This window comes from Manihot esculenta, chromosome 4 (genome assembly GCF_001659605.2).
Source record: "Manihot esculenta cultivar AM560-2 chromosome 4, M.esculenta_v8, whole genome shotgun sequence".
Classification (NCBI taxonomy): domain Eukaryota; kingdom Viridiplantae; phylum Streptophyta; class Magnoliopsida; order Malpighiales; family Euphorbiaceae; genus Manihot; species Manihot esculenta.
In genome coordinates, this window is record NC_035164.2 from 35,637,310 (window position 1) to 35,655,644 (window position 18,335).

The 18,335-nt window shown below is 34.8% G+C and overlaps 3 protein-coding genes across 7 annotated transcripts; all 3 read left to right on the forward strand.

Annotated features, from left to right (window-relative positions):
• Positions 1 to 320: 320 nt before the first annotated feature.
• Positions 321 to 9,255, forward strand: LOC110613715 (transcription factor SRM1). Of its 5 annotated transcripts, none has more exons than XM_043955976.1 (4): positions 526 to 662; positions 1,711 to 1,807; positions 1,914 to 2,477; positions 8,348 to 9,255. In XM_043955976.1, exons 3-4 carry the CDS (start codon positions 2,101 to 2,103, stop codon positions 8,859 to 8,861), a joined length of 891 nt encoding a protein of 296 aa, XP_043811911.1. In that variant the 5' UTR covers positions 526 to 662; positions 1,711 to 1,807; positions 1,914 to 2,100; the 3' UTR covers positions 8,862 to 9,255. The 5 variants fall into 5 exon arrangements, with proteins under 5 accessions (XP_021610659.1, XP_043811911.1, XP_043811912.1 ...); XM_043955977.1 differs by lacking the exon at positions 526 to 662 and adding an exon at positions 714 to 858; XM_021754969.2 differs by lacking the exon at positions 526 to 662 and adding an exon at positions 1,217 to 1,591.
• A 1,880-nt stretch (positions 9,256 to 11,135) lies between these two features.
• LOC110613338 (GEM-like protein 4) lies at positions 11,136 to 14,321 on the forward strand. The gene is made up of 4 exons (XM_021754414.2): positions 11,136 to 12,434; positions 12,527 to 12,607; positions 12,694 to 12,968; positions 13,051 to 14,321. The coding sequence occupies exons 1-4, from the start codon at positions 12,284 to 12,286 to the stop codon at positions 13,231 to 13,233; spliced, it is 690 nt and encodes a 229-aa protein (XP_021610106.1). The 5' UTR covers positions 11,136 to 12,283; the 3' UTR covers positions 13,234 to 14,321.
• Positions 14,322 to 16,044: 1,723 nt separating this feature from the next.
• On the forward strand, positions 16,045 to 17,932 carry LOC110613285 (GEM-like protein 4). Its single transcript, XM_021754336.2, has 4 exons — positions 16,045 to 16,928; positions 17,017 to 17,097; positions 17,185 to 17,459; positions 17,585 to 17,932. Exons 1-4 carry the CDS (start codon positions 16,781 to 16,783, stop codon positions 17,786 to 17,788), a joined length of 708 nt encoding a protein of 235 aa, XP_021610028.1. The 5' UTR covers positions 16,045 to 16,780; the 3' UTR covers positions 17,789 to 17,932.
• Positions 17,933 to 18,335: the final 403 nt, after the last annotated feature.

Below are 18,335 nucleotides of genomic sequence, written 5' to 3' on the forward strand. Positions count from 1 at the left end.
TATAGATATAGATGCATGTATGTGCTAGTATATTTATATGGGTGTCTCATGTACTGACAATCAATATTGATTTTTGTTTGTTTGGATAGAAAGAAACAGAGAGAGAAAACCATTTCTCTCTCTTCCTCTAAACACTCTCTCATTTACTCTCCTTTAGAGGTTATCTTGTCAGATATTAATGGGTATTGCAGATTCCATACTGTGGCAACTTGAAGCCAGCCTTTTTCAATCCCAGCTGTCTTTATATGTGTAAGCAAGTTGTTGTTGTTGTTGGGGATGGGACCAATTCACCCATCTTGCTCCTCATCACCTCCTTTCTCGTTCTTTTCAGGATAACCCATCAACATCATTCATAATTTCTTCGGGTGCCCTTGTAATTTCCACTCCTTTTTAGCCCTTTTCTAATTCACAATTTTTTTTTCTTTTTTTTTTTTTTGGTTTTATCTGGTTTCTGGATACTACCAATTTTTCTTCTTATTGAGGACGTAATTTATACTTTATCTCTATAGTATTTACTTAACATTTGGGTTTGGTAATAATATACATGTATAAAATGAATTTAATGCTATTATTTTGGGTTAGGCTTCAAGTTTTTGGGTGTTTTTTACCAAAAGAAAATCACGTTGGCACAGAGATGAAGGTGATGTGAGGTTTCCACTGAGGTTAGGGTTTTTTTTTTTTTTTGTTCCCTATTTCCTGTTTGGATAGTCTATGTGACTAGTAATTCTAGCTCTGAAAATAAAGTTTTTGAGCGTTGGTTGAAGTTTCAAAATCTCGAAAAGGCTACTGCTTGAGTTTTCCTCATAGCAGTTTTGCATGACTACTGGGGCTGAACAGTGAAAGCTGAAGGAGTATGGGGTTAGAAAATTTTCATTTTTAATAAAGAATTGAAAAATCCTGATTATTGAATTACTGACCGGATACTTCGAATTAATGGTTCTCCATATCCAAGATTCAAGAACCGCCTATTGGGTACTTGAAATTGTGGTAGATAACAGTGGTATTAGTTTATGGTTTTTCACTTTCTGGATGCATAAAGGAAGAATATGGAGATTCCCAAACTGCATGAAATGGGTGCAAACATTTTAGAGCTTTTTTTGAAAAAAAAAAAGAAGTTAATTTCATTTTCTTATATGAATTTTTGCCTATTGTTGATTCCCGAGTAAGACCCATTGGCTTCTTTCTTTCAAGAGTTCTCTTAATATGGATTTGATTTATTTTCATTTTTTTAGATAGTGATTGTGCATTGAGAAAGTGATGAAATGTAATGATAATGTCTGGTTAGATTGGCAGAAGAAAACAAAGAATGTGTAGCTGGAGCTAACGCAGTAAAAATTTGAGTAAGAAAAATGAGTTATTGAATGATGAAATTTTGTGGGCCTGTTCTGTTAAAAATGTTATTATCAGGTAGGACACACGGTTAACTGGGTTTTGTTGGAATTAGAAATTACATTTTGAGTAACTACTATTATTGTTGATTGTAGGTTTCTGGGTTTTTCTCTTTGTTTGGTTTCTTTATTGTCTCTTTTATATCTCACTATCCAAAACCCTAATTACCATCACTGTTCAATTCACCATCGCTTTAATTTCTGTATGTGCATTTCCTTTTTTTATTCGCTTTAAACTGCCATTTATTGCATCTCTGATTTAATTATTTTCAGGTATTTCTCATTGTCTAACTGAACTCTGTTGCTTTTCATTCAACAATAGGTCAGCAATTCACAAGCGTCCAATTTTTTGAATTGCGGGGCAAATCACCATTGAATTCTTCACGTTCACTGCTGGGGTTTTGTGATTTTTATTGGAGGTGATCTCTGGTTCAGCACTCTTGGCCTCTTTTGGGGTTCCTCTGTTTTTTTCTCTTCTTCCTTACTTCTATAGCCTGACACATCCTTTTTTTCCCATAATTTAAGTATATCATCCATCCAGTTGGTGATGCCAAATATAGAAATAATTCAGATCCAAATTTCAAGAGCTGTTCTAGAAAATTCCCGCTTTTAGAGATTGGCTTATAGGTTAGCCCATCTTTTAAAGCACCTTTGCAGATTTCTTTCCTTGTGTTGTGAGTGTGTTCTGGATAGGGGATTCAAACACATCTAGATGACCGTGGATGAAGTGGGTTGTAGCTCTTTGTGGACCAGAGAGCAGGATAAGGCATTCGAGGATGCGCTTGCAACATATCCTGAGGATGCTCTAGATCGGTGGGAGAAAATTGCAGCTGATGTACCTGGGAAAACTCTAGAAGAGGTTAAAGTTCACTATGAACTTCTGCTTGAAGATTTGAATCAGATTGAAGCTGGTTGTGTGCCTCTGCCTAACTATTCAGAGGGTTCAGCGAGCCATGCTGGCGATGAAGGAACTAGTAAGAAGAGTGGCCACCTGGGGCATCATAGCAGTGAGTCTACACATGGAAATAAGGCGTCCCGGTCGGATCAAGAACGTCGTAAAGGAATTGCTTGGACAGAGGATGAGCACAGGTAAATTTATTGTTATCAATTTCTTAGCTTGTGATATTTCTGTTCATTGGTGCACTTGCAAAGTTATTTAGAACTTTTTATTATTGCTGCATGCTAATGATTGTTTTTCTACTTTATACTTAATTGATTAGTGTTTCCTTTGTTTTTGTCTTCAATTGCATTCTTTAATGGTTTTTTCAATTTATTAGTAACTCGGCTGGAATCTTAAGCTTTGCTTCAACTGTTATAGTTTTTATTAAAACTACTTTTTTTTTCAAAGCAAGTATACTTGATGAATGCTGACAATTCTCTGATGAACTTAAGCAACATATGATTTTCCTGTGGCTCACTTGATATGTTACTATAAATTTGCTGCCACATGTCAATTTGCTGAAAGGCCAAGTAGCAATTAGTAAGCTTCGAAAGGATGGCGCGTAGACAATTAAAGGTGGCTGTCTCAAGGCGAGAGGTTGCTATTACCAATGTTATCAAGGCGAGTGGCGATGCCTTTTCGAAGTGAGGTGCCACACTTGCATATGTATGTATGTATGTGTATATATATAGATATATATGTATACATGTATGTATAAATATCGTATTAGTACCTTCTTAATTAGTTGATTAGTTAGCATAATTATAAGGATATATATTCCTAATTAATTGACTGAATTATAGGTATATTATATATGAATAGGTAATCTTTTTAATATTGGAATATACTGGAATATTAACTGAACTTTCCTAATTAATTAAGATATATATTTCTATAATTATGCTAACTAATTAGGGATATATATTTATAGGGATATGTATCTCTAGCATAATAATGTGGATATATCCTTTAATTAGTACTTAAAAATATTAGTTCTCCCATCAGCTACTTCAAAAGGAAATATGGGTTAGGGTTTAGTCCTTCAAACGAAGGAAAAAAAGAAAAAGAGGCATGCATATTATTTTCAAGAGGCAACGCCTTGCCTCGCGCCTCAAGCTAGGCGAGGAAAGGCGCTTGCCTCTTGTAAGTGGCCTCTAAGGTGAGGCGAGACTGTCTCTTCGCATACCGCCCGACGCCTTTTGTCGCCTTTAATAACATTGCTAATTACACATGCCAGCCTTTTGCCCTTGCATTTTTTTGGAGTTATGGTAAAGAAACAATTTCATTTCTTATGTGCTAACTTGTCTGTGATCCTTGGCCCTATCAAACATTAACAGAAAAAGGCCTAATCCTTTAATAGTCTTTATAGTTTCTTTTTATGCTAATTTTTCTTGAGAGATATCAGCACTTCAATTTCTCCCCTGCACTAAAATTGAGAAAACACAAGTGGCCATGCTTTTGGGAATCGACTCTGATGTTGTTTGGGTTTAGGCAAGGGACTTGGGCCTTCTAGCCACTCTTAAACCAGCAGGTTGTAGGTCAAAGATTCTAGGGTAAGCTAGCAAGTAATGTTTGTTTACCTCTTAGGCAATACAACCATCCATCCATGAGCAAAGAAAGACAAGCAAGTTACCAAATGAAATGAATAATGGGTGTAGGGGGCAACATTCCTAAGGTCTATTACGTGGATGTATTGGTATTAGGCATCTATTACGTGGATGTATTGGTACTAGGCATCTATTCTTTCCATACTAAAGTTTTGAGTGCCACGTTGAGTTGCTTTCTTTCTCTCGTTTGATTCTTTCTTGCTAGAATTGGTAGTGGTATTGTAGTTATTGGTTGGGAGGACCTTAGATAGTGTTACTAAAGGCGACAAAAGGCATTGGGCAAGGCGAGATGAGGTAGTCTCAACTCCCTTGGATGAGGCAAGGCCTCTTGTAAGAGGTTAGCGCCTTTCCTCACCTGGCTTGAGGCGTGAGTCATGAGGCATGAGGCGAGGCATCGCCTCTTGAAACTAACTTGCATGCCTTTTTTTTACTTTTTTTTTCTTTTTTTTAAGACTAAACCTTAATCCATATTTCCATTTGAAGTACTTGATTGAAAAACTAAATTTTAGATACTAATTAAGGATATATCCATATAATTATGCTAATTAATTTAGGAATTTATATCTTATAATTAAGCTAATTAATAAGGGATGTATATCCCTATAATTGTGCTAACTAATTAAGGCTAATTAGTTAACATATTATAGCTAAAGGGATATAATATATATCTTAACTAATTAGGAAAGAAATAATATAATATCTACGTAGTTGACTTCTAATATTAAAATATAATTTAATATTGAAAAAGATTACCTATTTATGTATAATTCAGCCAATTAATTAGAAATATATTATGTTAACTAATTAACTAATTAAGAAGGAATTGATACAATATCTATACATTATGTACATACCTAAGATAGGTATAGTACATTATATATGTATATATGGTGCCTCACTTCAAAAAGGCGTCACCTCTATCGTCTCTCGCCTAAGGCGATAGAGGAGGACCCTGTTGTCTCTCGCCTTGATAACATTGGGAGATACTCCCCTTTTTTGAAAATTCCAACCGTATGCGAGCTAGTGGTTTTCATACCTTGGAAAAACATAATTGGCTGGCTTGTGCACACACACACACACACACACACACATGGAACTCTCAACAGCAGGGAGGGTTCTGGATCTGATGATCAGAAATTGCTGGGCTCCTTTGAATTGGAAGTGGGGTTGTCTAAGAAAGTGCCTTTTCCTACTACCGCTGGTAGAATGCCAGTTTTCGTCATTCTTATTTGAGTTGATGAGGTGATATGATCTTGCCTATAGGCAGGTAGGTCAAAAGAAGGCTGGTATTCATTCCTTTTGCTAAATACCACAATTAGAATGCTCACACTGAAGTTGCTAATGGCAGACTGATATGCACAGATTGTGGCAATATTTTCTTACTGATTAATAAGATTTTACTTTTCTGTGTTTTCAGGGTGACTAAATTCCAATAGTTCTCTAATGTGTCAGTAAGTCTTGTGGCAAAAATAAGAGATTTTTCATTGATGCACTTAGGTAAACTTTGCTAGCTGAGATCCCTAAAAGGTTTTAGTGGGACTAGAAATCTTATTCTCTTTTTTCTATCAACTCTTTGTGAAACAATACTAAATTGAATCTATGTTTTCTCTGTGATGAAGGAATCTTTTGTGACTTGTTGGAAGCAACATTTTCACAATATTAATGAGAAAAAAGAAATGGTATCTCCCTTAATGTGCATGAACAATTTTCTTGTGTGGCCTTTATTGGTTCCATGTTCATTAGGAATTTTGCATTATTAATGTGCGGCACACAACTATTCTGATGGCTGCTATATGTTGTATTGTTTATTTATTTTTGGAAGAGAAAGGGACGGAAAGAGGGAGGGAGGGGTTGGTGTGTGTGAATCTCGCTTCATAAGTTTTTCACCATAGAAGTTACTTGCACACAGGCTGTGCAAAGAGATCTATTTCTATTTGTCAGATTCTGGTGTCAACAATGTAATTAACTAATTCTTATCTTTTTAGCTACAGAAGATCAATTTACAAGTTCAGAAAATTTAATATTCCTGTTAGCTAATTTCAAGCGTTGAAGTCTTCTCAAAGTTTAGAGGTTTGATCTCTAGAAATCATTTCATTGGTTCTTAACCACTGTGCACTGCCAAATTTTGAGCACATTTTAGGTAAAAGCTAACATGAAAATCATGACAACAAATTTGGCATGTTGGAAGAATATTTAGCAATAATACATTTTGATTTTTAGGATACTACTATAGAGCAAGTGGTTGATATGATCTTTGTGATAATGGATTTTGAGAGGCAATAAAATATGGTAGGATTAGGAAACCTGGGAAAGTGAAATTCTGAAAGTCAATTAGAACTTGCTTTGATGGAAACTAACTTCAAAACTAAATGACACTCCCATGTCTGGTTTAAATGCTAAAGGGAAATATTTATCAACTGAGTCTCATATATAGTCTGAACGCCACTCAAACATATGAATTTTAATGGATTTTCTGAAGTTTCAACTGACCAAATAATCTTTTCTTGTGAAAAATTTGCTACATTGCATTATGAAGATTAGGCTTGCCTAATTTAGAGAAATTACATTGGCTTATGTGAAGATTTGGTGTAATTCAGCAGTTCAATATTTATTCTTATTTCCTAATATAAGACTTTAGTATTGTTGAGTCCTCATCTGGTTTGGTATTTCTATTCTCCTTTGATCTTGATGGTAACTATATTTAATTCTTCTCTAGGCTCAATGTTGATTTTCTATTTCAGTGGTCTTCATACCTTTGTTACTGAATATTTCAGATCCCTTTGTTAGTGGTGTTTGTCATATCATCTGAATATTCCACATCAATTCATTACTTCATCTGTTTTTGAATCTGTAAAACAGTTTTTTTTTTTTAGTTTCTTTCTTAATTGTGAAGTTAATGTATTATGTGCCCCCGCCCATCAAATTTATTGCAGTAGTGCAATTTTATGCATGCATAATACTTTTCCTTTCAAGAGATAGACTGCACCTATTTACTAATTGGAGGTACTTTTATCTTTTTGTATCAAAAGGTTTGTTGGTTTTTTGGGAGGAGAGGAGAATAAGAGTGAATGAGATCATAAATAATTGAAAATCTTAAGAATATAATTTTAAAACTTAACCATGTGATTTAGCCTAATCACCCTAATTCAATATTTGAAAACTAAGTCAATTATTCTGCCACTCCTCCTTGGCTTAGGAGTCACAAATTTTGAATATTGTGAATTGTGTCTCCACAAGGTTTTGAATGTGAATTTCAGTATGGTTGGGAACTTAATTGTGAATGAAGAAATTTTTCTCATGTTTTAAATGTGAACGAAGAATTTCCTTCTCCTACCTTGAATATTAACGGAGAATTTCCTTCTCTTGTCTTGATTGTCAATGGAGAATTTTCTTCTCCGGTCGACATTGGTCGTCAATGGAGAATTTTCTCCTGGTCTTTCTGATATTTCTGGCTTGGGTTTTGTAGAAGGATAATATTTGTTCTATATCACAATAGAGATTATAATCTATTTATACATGAGAGACATTATCTAAATAGGAAGGAAAATCAAACCTATGATTATACAATCCCTAAGATTAAGCAACTAACCTATCTAGCAATATTTACTTCCTATATTAATATATTTACTTCCTATAACCTATAACAGGTTTATTATGACATGGATTTGATGTGTTTTTTTTTTATTTGGCATGATTTTTTTTTCTTGTTCTTTTTTCTCATCTTAAATCTCTCAAGCACACATATCCCTTAAGAAAATTGCTCTCATACCAATTGTTGATTTTTTTGAAAGGAAAGTAGAACAAGAGTGTGAATGAGACTGAAAATTGTCTACTGATTTTATTAATCTGCTGGTATTTATACATAAAAATATAATTGAAAATTCAAATGAGATCATAAATAATTTAAATTTGAACTTAAAATCTTAGGAATATAAATTTTAAAACTTAACCGTGTGATTTAGCCTAATCACCCTAATTCAAAATTTAAAGACTAAGTCAATTATTCTAACAAGGTTACTAATTATGTACATCGACTCTTCCATGTACCTATCTAGATTTTGCTCTGTTGGTTAGGAGTTGACATGAGAAGCTTTGTGTTCTCTAATTCATATAGCTTGACCTTTCACATACTCTCTCTTTCAAGTATAACCTGCATACTTAGTTTTTTCAAAAGCATGAAGCTCTTTCTTGTATGTATTGACTTGAGAAAACTATTAGTTTCTTGTGGGCTTTTTGCTGAGGAGTTGTATTTTTGGAATATAACAGGTTAATATTTTATTGAAGGATTATTGGGGGAGTGGGTGTTTCTTTTGTTGTGTTGTGAACATTGTTTTTCAATGTCTAAAGTCAGGAGAATCTATAAGGGTAACATACTGGGATACGCAAGTAATCTCTGTATGCTTTTATTACAGGTTATTTCTTCTTGGTTTGGACAAATATGGGAAAGGTGATTGGCGAAGTATTTCAAGAAACTTTGTTGTGACGAGAACACCTACACAAGTGGCTAGCCATGCACAAAAGTATTTCATTCGTTTGAACTCGATGAACAAAGATAGGAGGCGATCCAGCATACATGACATCACCAATGTTGGCAATGGAGAAAATTCAGCGCCCCAAGGCCCAATAACTGGTCAGACAAATGGTTCTGCTGCAGGAGGTTCTGTTGGCAAAGTGGGCAAACTACCACCTCATCATCCTGCTGGACCCCCAGGAATTGGTGTGTATGGTCCCCCAACCATGGGTCAACCTATAGGAGGGCCCCTTGTTTCAGCGGTTGGCACCCCTGTTAATCTTTCTGCCCCTGCACACATGGCTTATGGTGTTAGAGCCCCAGTACCGGGAACGGTATCAGGAGTGTTACCTGGCGCACCAATGAGCATGGGTCCTATGACATATCCAATGCCACCCACAACTGCTCATAGGTGATATGCATGGTCTAGTTGCAGACTCTATAAAGACAGAAGCCTAGTGGCGTGTTAACGCTGGGTTAGTGCCTTAGTGGCGCCTCCATATTAGCCTGAATAAGAATGCACACGTGCTAGCAAAAGTTGTCTGTCATTTGTTTATTCTGTTAGCAAAATCAAATAAGCCAATAGGGAGGTAAACTAGATGCATTTGTATAGGCAGCGGCTATGGAAAATATGTCAGCATTTATGGCTAGGACAGCAATTTAGATGCCTTTTTTGGTTTTACATTACATTGTTTGGTTTCATTAGTAGTCAGTTAATGGTATTTTATTCTTAATGGCCAAGGTTGTAAAGAATCCATATTTACTTTTTTTACTGCTTTGAGTTGGCACATATTGTGCTTAGCCTAGCTATTACCATGTTTCTCTTATAAATTGCTGTCAAATTTTTGCCTAGATTATGCTTGCAGGGGCAAGCATACTGAATGGTGCAAAGCTCTCAAGTCTCAACTAGGAATTATAGTTAGGTTTTCTGTGGGCAAGAGCCAAGAGGAGTCAAGGTGGCTGTTGCTTGACGTGGGTGAGTGGTTAAGAGGGGACTGATAGAGCTAGCCTCTAGACTTTGGCTTCCCTCAAAACTTGGTAACTTCTTGTTTTCCATTTACTCAAAAGCTAAGCTATTTGAGGTTTAAAGAAGAGAAGAACAATCCCATACATAGAGAAGAACAAATGCACCCTTGTCTCTCTTTTTCTGACCGATTCACAGGCAGATGACCCTCATCATTACCATTTACTGTGAGGTAATCTCTACCCTCAATGTATGTTAGGAGCTAGTAGTTGGTGAGTGTTAGCAATTGGTAACCTCTATTAGATTCCAGCATTTGATAAATTAATATCAAATTCAGTAGCTATTTTCTCAACTCTGATTCTCTCCTCTCTCTTTCTCCCTATTTTAACTATCATATTCTTTCTCTTCTTTTCTTTCCTTTCTTTCTTACCGTCCCTCATTTTCCCTTTCTTCCTCACTGCCCAAACAGCTTGGTTACCTGGGGATTGACAAAATAACTGAATCAGATGTCTTGTGGAAATTTTCTGGTCCTAGAGATTCAGATGTCAGAAGATAATCACAAGCAATGTAGTAGCCTCTTTTGTTACAGGTCATGGGATTTACTAGTTCTTTCTTTTTGGCTGTCCTTCGCCTTTGTATTGGGAAAAAAAAAAAGAAAGGGATGGCATCAAAAAGCTAATATGCCAACCCAAAAGCATCAATGCCCCCACTCTTGCAGATTCAGTGCAGGATATATAACAAGTTCACACAATGCTTGCTAGGATTTCAATTCCATTTTCCATGATTGAAACTTGTCCCAACTAACCCATTTCTTTCTTTTTTTTTTCTCCTTGCAAAATCTTGAAAAGGATTCTTCCTCCACTGAATTAATGCATTCTTTGAATCTCATCTATGCTGCAAACAATCCTATATAAATCATGGAGTGCTTTTTCATTAAATGTCATGAAATTGTCCCCATCTTTATGTTTGCATGTCTTTTACTAAATTCCATCAAATGTACCTACCCTCGTCAAGTCTTGCACAACAAAAAGAGCCAGACAATTATGTTTCGGAGAATCTAAGAAAAGGAAGCAACCGAAATTACGACCTTCTCATCAGCTTTACATTAAACAATGTCTTTATGAGTCGACGATCTGTGCCTTGAGAACCAAGACTGAGATTCCTCAACTATACAGGAAATTCTTCAATCTTTGAATTTCTTTTTCAACTCGCTTAAGTTGTTAATTTTGAAACTGAAGTGAGATTTTGGCCAAAAATAAATGAAACCCAGAAACGCCACTTTATCACCACCTTATGGAGTGGATTTACGTAGCAAAGTTTTGAGAATGATAAAGCTTAATTCATATGTATTTTAATTGAAACCCACTATTAAATCTATCTATAGAACTTATTTTTTCAAAACAAAATTCAAAAGAATATTTTCCACATTTTTATATTTGAAATACTTAAGAAAATCCGTCAATAAGAAGGTATAAAAAATTTACTTTTAAAAAATATACTTTATACTTCAAAATATACTTTATGATTTCAAAGTAAGAAGTCAATTTTTGCAATTTTGATAATCTTATTAATATAACTAAATTTTTTATATATAAATATATTAATATTTTTATTTCTTAATATTACAAATAAATAATGGAAAATAAGTTATTTTTCTGAAACTATTTTTTATAGAATATACCTTCAACGACTAAATGTGTGTATGAAAATGATTTTTTCTTCTTTTAAATAGAGAAAGTCATTTCTTAAAAAAATGATTTAATTTTTTTCTTTGAGTAGAACATTTTTTTTAGTTTCTCAAATATTAGAAAATATGAATAATGTTTTTTGTGAAATAAATGGAATCATACTCATCTCAAAGACTTTTTAAAAATGCTAAAAGGCATTGATTTCTAATGAAGATAACTTCACTGTCCAATATCCATGGGTTATTGCAGAGATGAGGCATCTTTTATAACCATGCAAGTTCTATTGGTCTGCTATTCCTTTCATTCTACATCAGCACATAGAACCCAAAAGAACAAAATAAATGCCAAAAAGATTTTAGTTATTCTAATGCTTACATGAGCAGTTGGAATGAGTGATTAGTAAGTATGTGTTCTTTGATGAGTGGTGCAATTTTCAACTCCATTGCCCTTTTACAAAGTCCTCCTCATAATGAAATAAAGGAAAAGAGAAGATTCATTGAAGAGATTTCTTACCCAAGTCTACATAATCTCACATAACTTGCTCTTCAATACTTGTAGAGTCCATTGGTTTTGAAGATACCTTTTCTTCCTTCTTTTGCTTATCTTAGCATCAGAAAGCCAAAATGCCAACTCAAAAGCTTCAATGCCACACACCCATAGTGCTTGTTAACAACTGCATGATTGAAATTGTTCCAGCTACTTGGGATAACAAACCCAACTGTGTTTAAGCACCTAACCCCCTTTCTTTTTTTCCTTAATACTTTTTTGAATTTCTCAAAATGGAACCTTCAACCTTTATCCAACTGCTTTTCTAAGCAACCATAGCTTTCTAACTTCTCATGTTTCTTTTTCTTTTTTCTTTTTTCATTGTTTATTTATTCGACTTAGACTAAAACTCAAACTCAAGAATTCACAGTTTTAGAAATAACTCCAGCACCACTGAGGCAAAAGCTCTTTTTGACTTGCCTTTGTTGTCACTGATGAGCCTTAGATGACTCATGCAATAGAAAGGTAAAAGACCTTTGCTGTCACTGATGAGCCTTAGCTGACTCATGCCATAGAGAGTTATAAGATTTTCCTCCCATAAACTCTTTTTTTCCTTTAAATACATCACCGTTTAAACAATTGATGAGGCATAGCAGGCTTCTCTTCCATTTGTCTCTCAAGTGGAAAATCTTCTATCAGCATGAAGAACCCATCTCAGAATCAAGTTATTGGAATTCCAATCAACTCAGAATCATACACACATGGAAGGCCAGCAAAAGGATTTTTGGCTGACCCTGCAACACAATACCATCTTTCATCTTCTTCAAATTGTTCTCCCATCTCCAAGCAAAGTAATAACTCTCTTTCTGTCTCATGTTTCTTCTTCTTTATATATATACATACAACAGAGGTTTTCAAGATTGATGTCAATGGCTTATTGCAGGTAAAGTAGATTCAGTGTTTAAGAGAATGAACAAATTAGGGAAGAAAGCTGACAATTTTGCACAAGGAGTTCGAGAGCATGGTGACTAATTTTCCAGCATAAATGTTTGAGAGAATCAGAATTGAATAATATCTAATTTCTAACTTGGATTATTTTTGAAAATGCAGTGAGGTTGGGCTCAAATATCAGTGAAACTGTGAAAGGAAAGTTTAGTTTGGGGGCTAAAATTCTTCAAGTTGGTGGTGTGGATAAAATTTTTAAGCAGCTGTTTAGAGTTGAAGAAGAAGAGACATTGCTAAAGGTTTCCCAATGCTACCTTTCAACCACAGCAGGTCCCATTGCAGGCCTCTTGTTTATCTCCACTTACAAGGTTGCCTTCTGCAGTGAGAGATCAATCAAATTCACTTCTGCTAATGGCAAATCATTCAGAATCCATTACAAGGTAACACAAAAAGAAAACAAAAATCCACTCTCCTTCTGTCTGCTCTCAGTATTGTAGATTCTAAATACATGGACTTCTGCAGGTTGTGATCCCACTTACAAAGATTAGAAGAGTTAGAAAGAGTGAAAACATGAAGAAACCATCTCAAAAGTACATGGAAATAGTTACTGTGGATGAGTTTGATTTCTGGTTTATGGGTTTCTTGAATTATCAGAAGACATTCAAATGTCTTGAGCAGGCAGTCTCCCAAAACATGGATGATTAATCTGCAAGTCACTTCACCGGTGACTTGAAAACACTGTAATTAGCATTACCTCATTGCATTCTGTTTCATGAAGAGATACATGAGTGGTGAATATAATTTTTCAACAGTCGCTCATTACTGATAATTGTTGTTTCCTGTTGTCCAGTGTTATGAGAATTCAGGTAATAGAAAATAGAAAAGACCATTACTGTTGATGAAGGATTGCAGAAGATTCATAAATCATAATAACCTACCAAAATAAATAATTGCATCTAACTACTATTATAAAGTAGTTTCAGAAGCAGGAACCTTCAGAAGGGCAATGCATAACATAAAATTAGTTGAATTAATTAAGAGTCTTGTGGGTTAAACTTGCTTTTTTGAAAAAGCAGCTTGTTCAGTGATTTTAATGTTGTTATAACTAAAACATGTCAAATTTAACTTGAAAGTAATTCCTGATAACTTCCAACTAACATATTTAAGGAATGCTTTTCTTTTTCAACAATGGTCTAAGATCTCTTTCAAACAGACCCTAGGAGTTGAATTCAAGGCACTTTGCATGATTGGTGAACTACTTCAAATTCAGAGACCTTAATCCCTAGGAAACCTATTAATTGTTAGTTGGACAATGAAAGAACACATCAAAGCGTCTCTTCAAGATAAATGCTAGCCATGGTCATTTGAAACACTATCCATCCTATTAGTTGAGTTGAAAAGTATATGATCGATGATCATTTTGAAAGTTACCGTCACTAGCATTTCTCTTCCTTTGATATCCATACACATGTAATGCCACACCAGTTACTAACTGCAGCTAGCTTCCCTTGGCAAAACTCTGTCCAAAAAAACTTGCTCTTCTTTGATGGGCCAACAGTTGCAAACCTTGACGACATTGGAAGTAAATTTTATTAGCAAAATTATTAATAATTATCTACTGTTGTTGATACCTTAGTTGCAACACCACCAAGAATAGGTCAAAAAAAAAACAATCAATTTCAGCTGTTCCAAAAGTGCTTCTGTTACCTCTTTCTTCATTTCTATCTTCCTTTGAAAACTAACAAATGGTATCACAGCCAAAATTCTTCAAGGACTATTGCGATTACACAAATATCAAGCCAATTAATTAGGAAAATTGAAGTAGAATCAACTATCAAGATGGAGCATTAGAATAAGATTTCATCTTTGGGATGCAGTTGAAGAAGATTATCAACTTCTTGATCTTCCCACCAATCCAACAATGAATCAAATGAAAATTCACAAGGAGAAAAAACACAACCAGCAAAAGCCACGGCTTTTTGTTTCTCCCAGCGTATCCACAAGAATTACGAAACTGCCTTCAACAAAAGCCATATGAGATGAGCTTAAGAAGAAGTTATGTTAGTGTTTGTAGATCCATGATGCTGATAAGGCTTAGTTGCAACATCACCAAGAATAGGTCAAAAATATAAAAGATGCTTTTGTTGCCCTTTTCTTCATTTTTTGCTTCTTTTGAAAACCAACATTTACTACTCAACCCATAATATCTAATATAAACTCATATCAGAACAGGTTTAACAACCATTAGTGAACGAAATTTATACACAATTAATTAAAGTGTACATAGTGAATGCACATACATCTAAATATTTAATCTAATGCTTATTAAGTTCATTCTCACATAAGCTTGAGTTTATAATAAGGTTTCGTGTTTGAGTCCAATTGCAAATAAAGCAGTTTTTAACAATTGGTGCTCATTCATCAAGGATCCAACTACTCAATTTCCATTCCTTAAAATTGAAGTTTCCTTTAGCAAGTAGCTATTTCCTGAAAGATAGGTAGCATTACAAATCAACAGAACAACTTCACTTCCAAGATTTCATCACTCTGCAACTGCAGCCGTTGACCAGCTTTTCCCTCGGTTTTCCTCCCTTTTCGCTTATGCAGCATCCTCCTTATTCCTTGAGAGGAATCTTTACAGTTATAGATTCAGATAATATACATATGATATTCTAAATTTAATTTCTTTTTCATATCTAATCTACAATTGAATCCCACACCATCATCACCATGTATTGGTTACAAGTCTTAGATGACCCATGTGAGAAACGTGGGTGATGTGGAAATGACATGGCAATTGCCTGGCTTTCCTTAAGCATGTAAACAATGAAGACTTATTCAGTCTGCATTGGTACTATCGTAAATCTTAAAAGAAACTTAGTGAAATGGGCAAATATGGCTGCCCAGTCACCCCACTGAGATTTTGAGAAAAAAGAAAAATCACCACTGAGATAAAAAAAAAAAAAAAAAAGAAGTAAATAAAATAATTAAAAGAAAACATTGGAGAAGAATATGTCCTTTCTGATGGCTTTTCTCTTTATCCCAGTCTCATTTATTTAACCGAGACTTTCGCAATCTAAGAAAAAGTTTGAGGCCCTGAAACCAGCAGCTTTCAGTTTCTAAGTCAATGTCTCTTTTTTTTTTTTTTTTTTTTTTTAATAATTGCTCCAACTAGAATTTGAACTCAAGACCAACAGCCCAGAAACATCTCTAATACTTCGAGGCAAGAGCTCGTTGGTAGATTCAAGTCTCATTGAAATGTTAGATTGAAAGTATCTCTATGCTGATTCTTTTGTTATCTTCACTTTGCTTTACAAGAAAAACTTTAGAAAAACTTTGGTTTACGTCAGTTCTAATCTAATTAGCATGATTATGATGTATCTTCTACTTTATTTTTTGATAAAAACAACTGTCTGCTGCCTACGATTTTGAATTTTGATTGATCCAACATGACATGGTCCTGCAAATGACTTTTGATGGTTTCTTCTTTTTTTTTTAAGCGATACAAGAGGGATGCTGCCATCAGAAAGCTAAAGTGACAGCTCAAAAGGCTTTAAGGACACTCCCTTGCACAGTCAGCACTTGGGATTAAAAGATCACAAAAAAGCATGTAGGGTGTTGGTTAGGATTGTATGACTAAAAGGCTGTTTCAACTAATCAAGAAATCTTCTTTTTTACTTTGGTCCCATTTTAGATTTTCCTCAGATTTCCTGTCTTTTTTTCTTCAAAGAAATTTTCAAGAACACATTTGCTCTACCTCCATCTATAATGTTTCACCTTAATACTGCAAAAATGATCTCATTTGTTTGAAGATCTACATTTAATGGGAATATAGAGAATGAGTTTCAAATGTTAGGAAATTTGTGGTGAGATATTATCTTTATTAATGTGATTTTTGGAGAATTTAAACTAGAGGAAGAAATGGGCTCACAATACCTTTTCTTAAAAGCAATCAGACATATCTTTTCTTCTTATATCTTTCCTTAACATATAATATTATATCATGTTGGATCATTTTGTGTGCCTTTGTCAATGGGGTTGAGCCATGGATGACTCATACAATGAAAAGTCGAGATTCACCAACCTCACATATCCTTTTATATATACTGGCACAATACAAGTTTTATCAACCACAGCATCTTACCTCTCTCTACCTTTCTCACAGCAAAGCGCATTCTGTTCTTCCAGAAATCCACACAGAATTTTCTAGGGAAAAAGCAAGAAGTGAATCTTCTTCACTCCTTAATCAAATATGAAGAATTTGTCTCAGGAACAGGTTATTGGAGTCCCAATCATATCAGCAGCAAAACCAGTTCAGAAAATGCCAAGACTTTTACTTGAAAATGATTCGGAATGCTATGTTCCAACTCCTGCAAATAAATCTCTCACGATCAAGCAAGGTATCAGTTTCTGATCCTCACTATCTTTATCTTCCCCATCTAAACAGATGATGGCGTTTTTACTAATCAGTTAGAGATGATATTGCAGATAAACTAGACTCGGTGCTTAAAAGAATGAACAAGCTAGGTAAAAAGGCTGACAAATTTGCTCATGGAATCAGAGAGCACGGTAAGATGGTCCCAATATTCTGTTGTGTGAGAACCTTAATGAACAATGAATGATAGCTAAATTCATCTCAATTTTGTATGAATACAGTCAGACTGGGAAGCAAGATTACTGAAACTTTGAAGGGGAAGCTCAGCATGGGAGCTAGAATTCTTCAAGTAGGAGGAGTGAAGAAAGTTTTTAGACAGTTATTCACTGTTAGAGAAGGAGAGAAATTGTTAAAGGCTTGTCAATGTTATTTGTCAACAACAGCAGGCCCTATCGCAGGAATGCTCTTTATGTCTACTGACAAGATAGCCTTTTGCAGTGAGAGATCAATTAAGTTTTCTTCTCCAGAAGGAAAAGTGGCTAGAGTCCATTACAAGGTAATACAAAATAACATTGCATCTCCCTCCCTCTCTCTCTCTCTCTCTCTCTCTCCCTTTCTTTGCTTTCTTACATCTTTAAGGAGCACTAACAGAGGCCCTGGAAAAATACCAAATTCATGTAGGTCTTGATTCCACTAAGAAAGATAAAGACGGCAAACCAAAGTGAAAATGTGAAGAAGCCATCACAAAAATACATAGAAATAGTGACTGTTGATGACTTCGATTTCTGGTTTATGGGTTTCTTAAATTATCAGAAAGCTTTGAAGTGTCTTCAGCAAGCAATTTCTCAAGCTTGGATGTATACAAGTCACCCAAATGTGATCTAAAGAAAGCTTATGCTTCTTTTCTTCATCAAATGTAACTAAACAGCCTGATGACATGTCAACATAATTAGTTGACCACAAAAATTGTACATAAGTTTTTATGAATGAGAATGGTTCATGATTTATCTGAAGAATGATCTTCATATAGCCAATCCTGTACTACTTGTAGATTAAATTCCACAAACATGTTCCTCTCGAAGGCTGGCTTGTACGCTTGGGTTAGGTAAGTTAACAAGTCAGAAACAAGTTGATAAAGGCTGATTCCAGCCTTTAAGCTGCTTGACAAGCACTTGAAAACCAGATATCAAGCATATGCTTGCAGCCTTATCCAAAACAAGTGGAGCAACTAGGCTATCTGGTTGTCAAGTTGCATAGAAACATTAGAGCAGCTACCTGACACAATTGTAACCTCACAAGAACTACCATATTTGCTAACTACCTAACACAATTGTAACCTCACAGGAAGTACCACATTTGCTAACATCTGTGGACAATTTTAACCTCACTACAATTTTATTTGAATAAGTATGCTAATTTCATGCGCATTTAT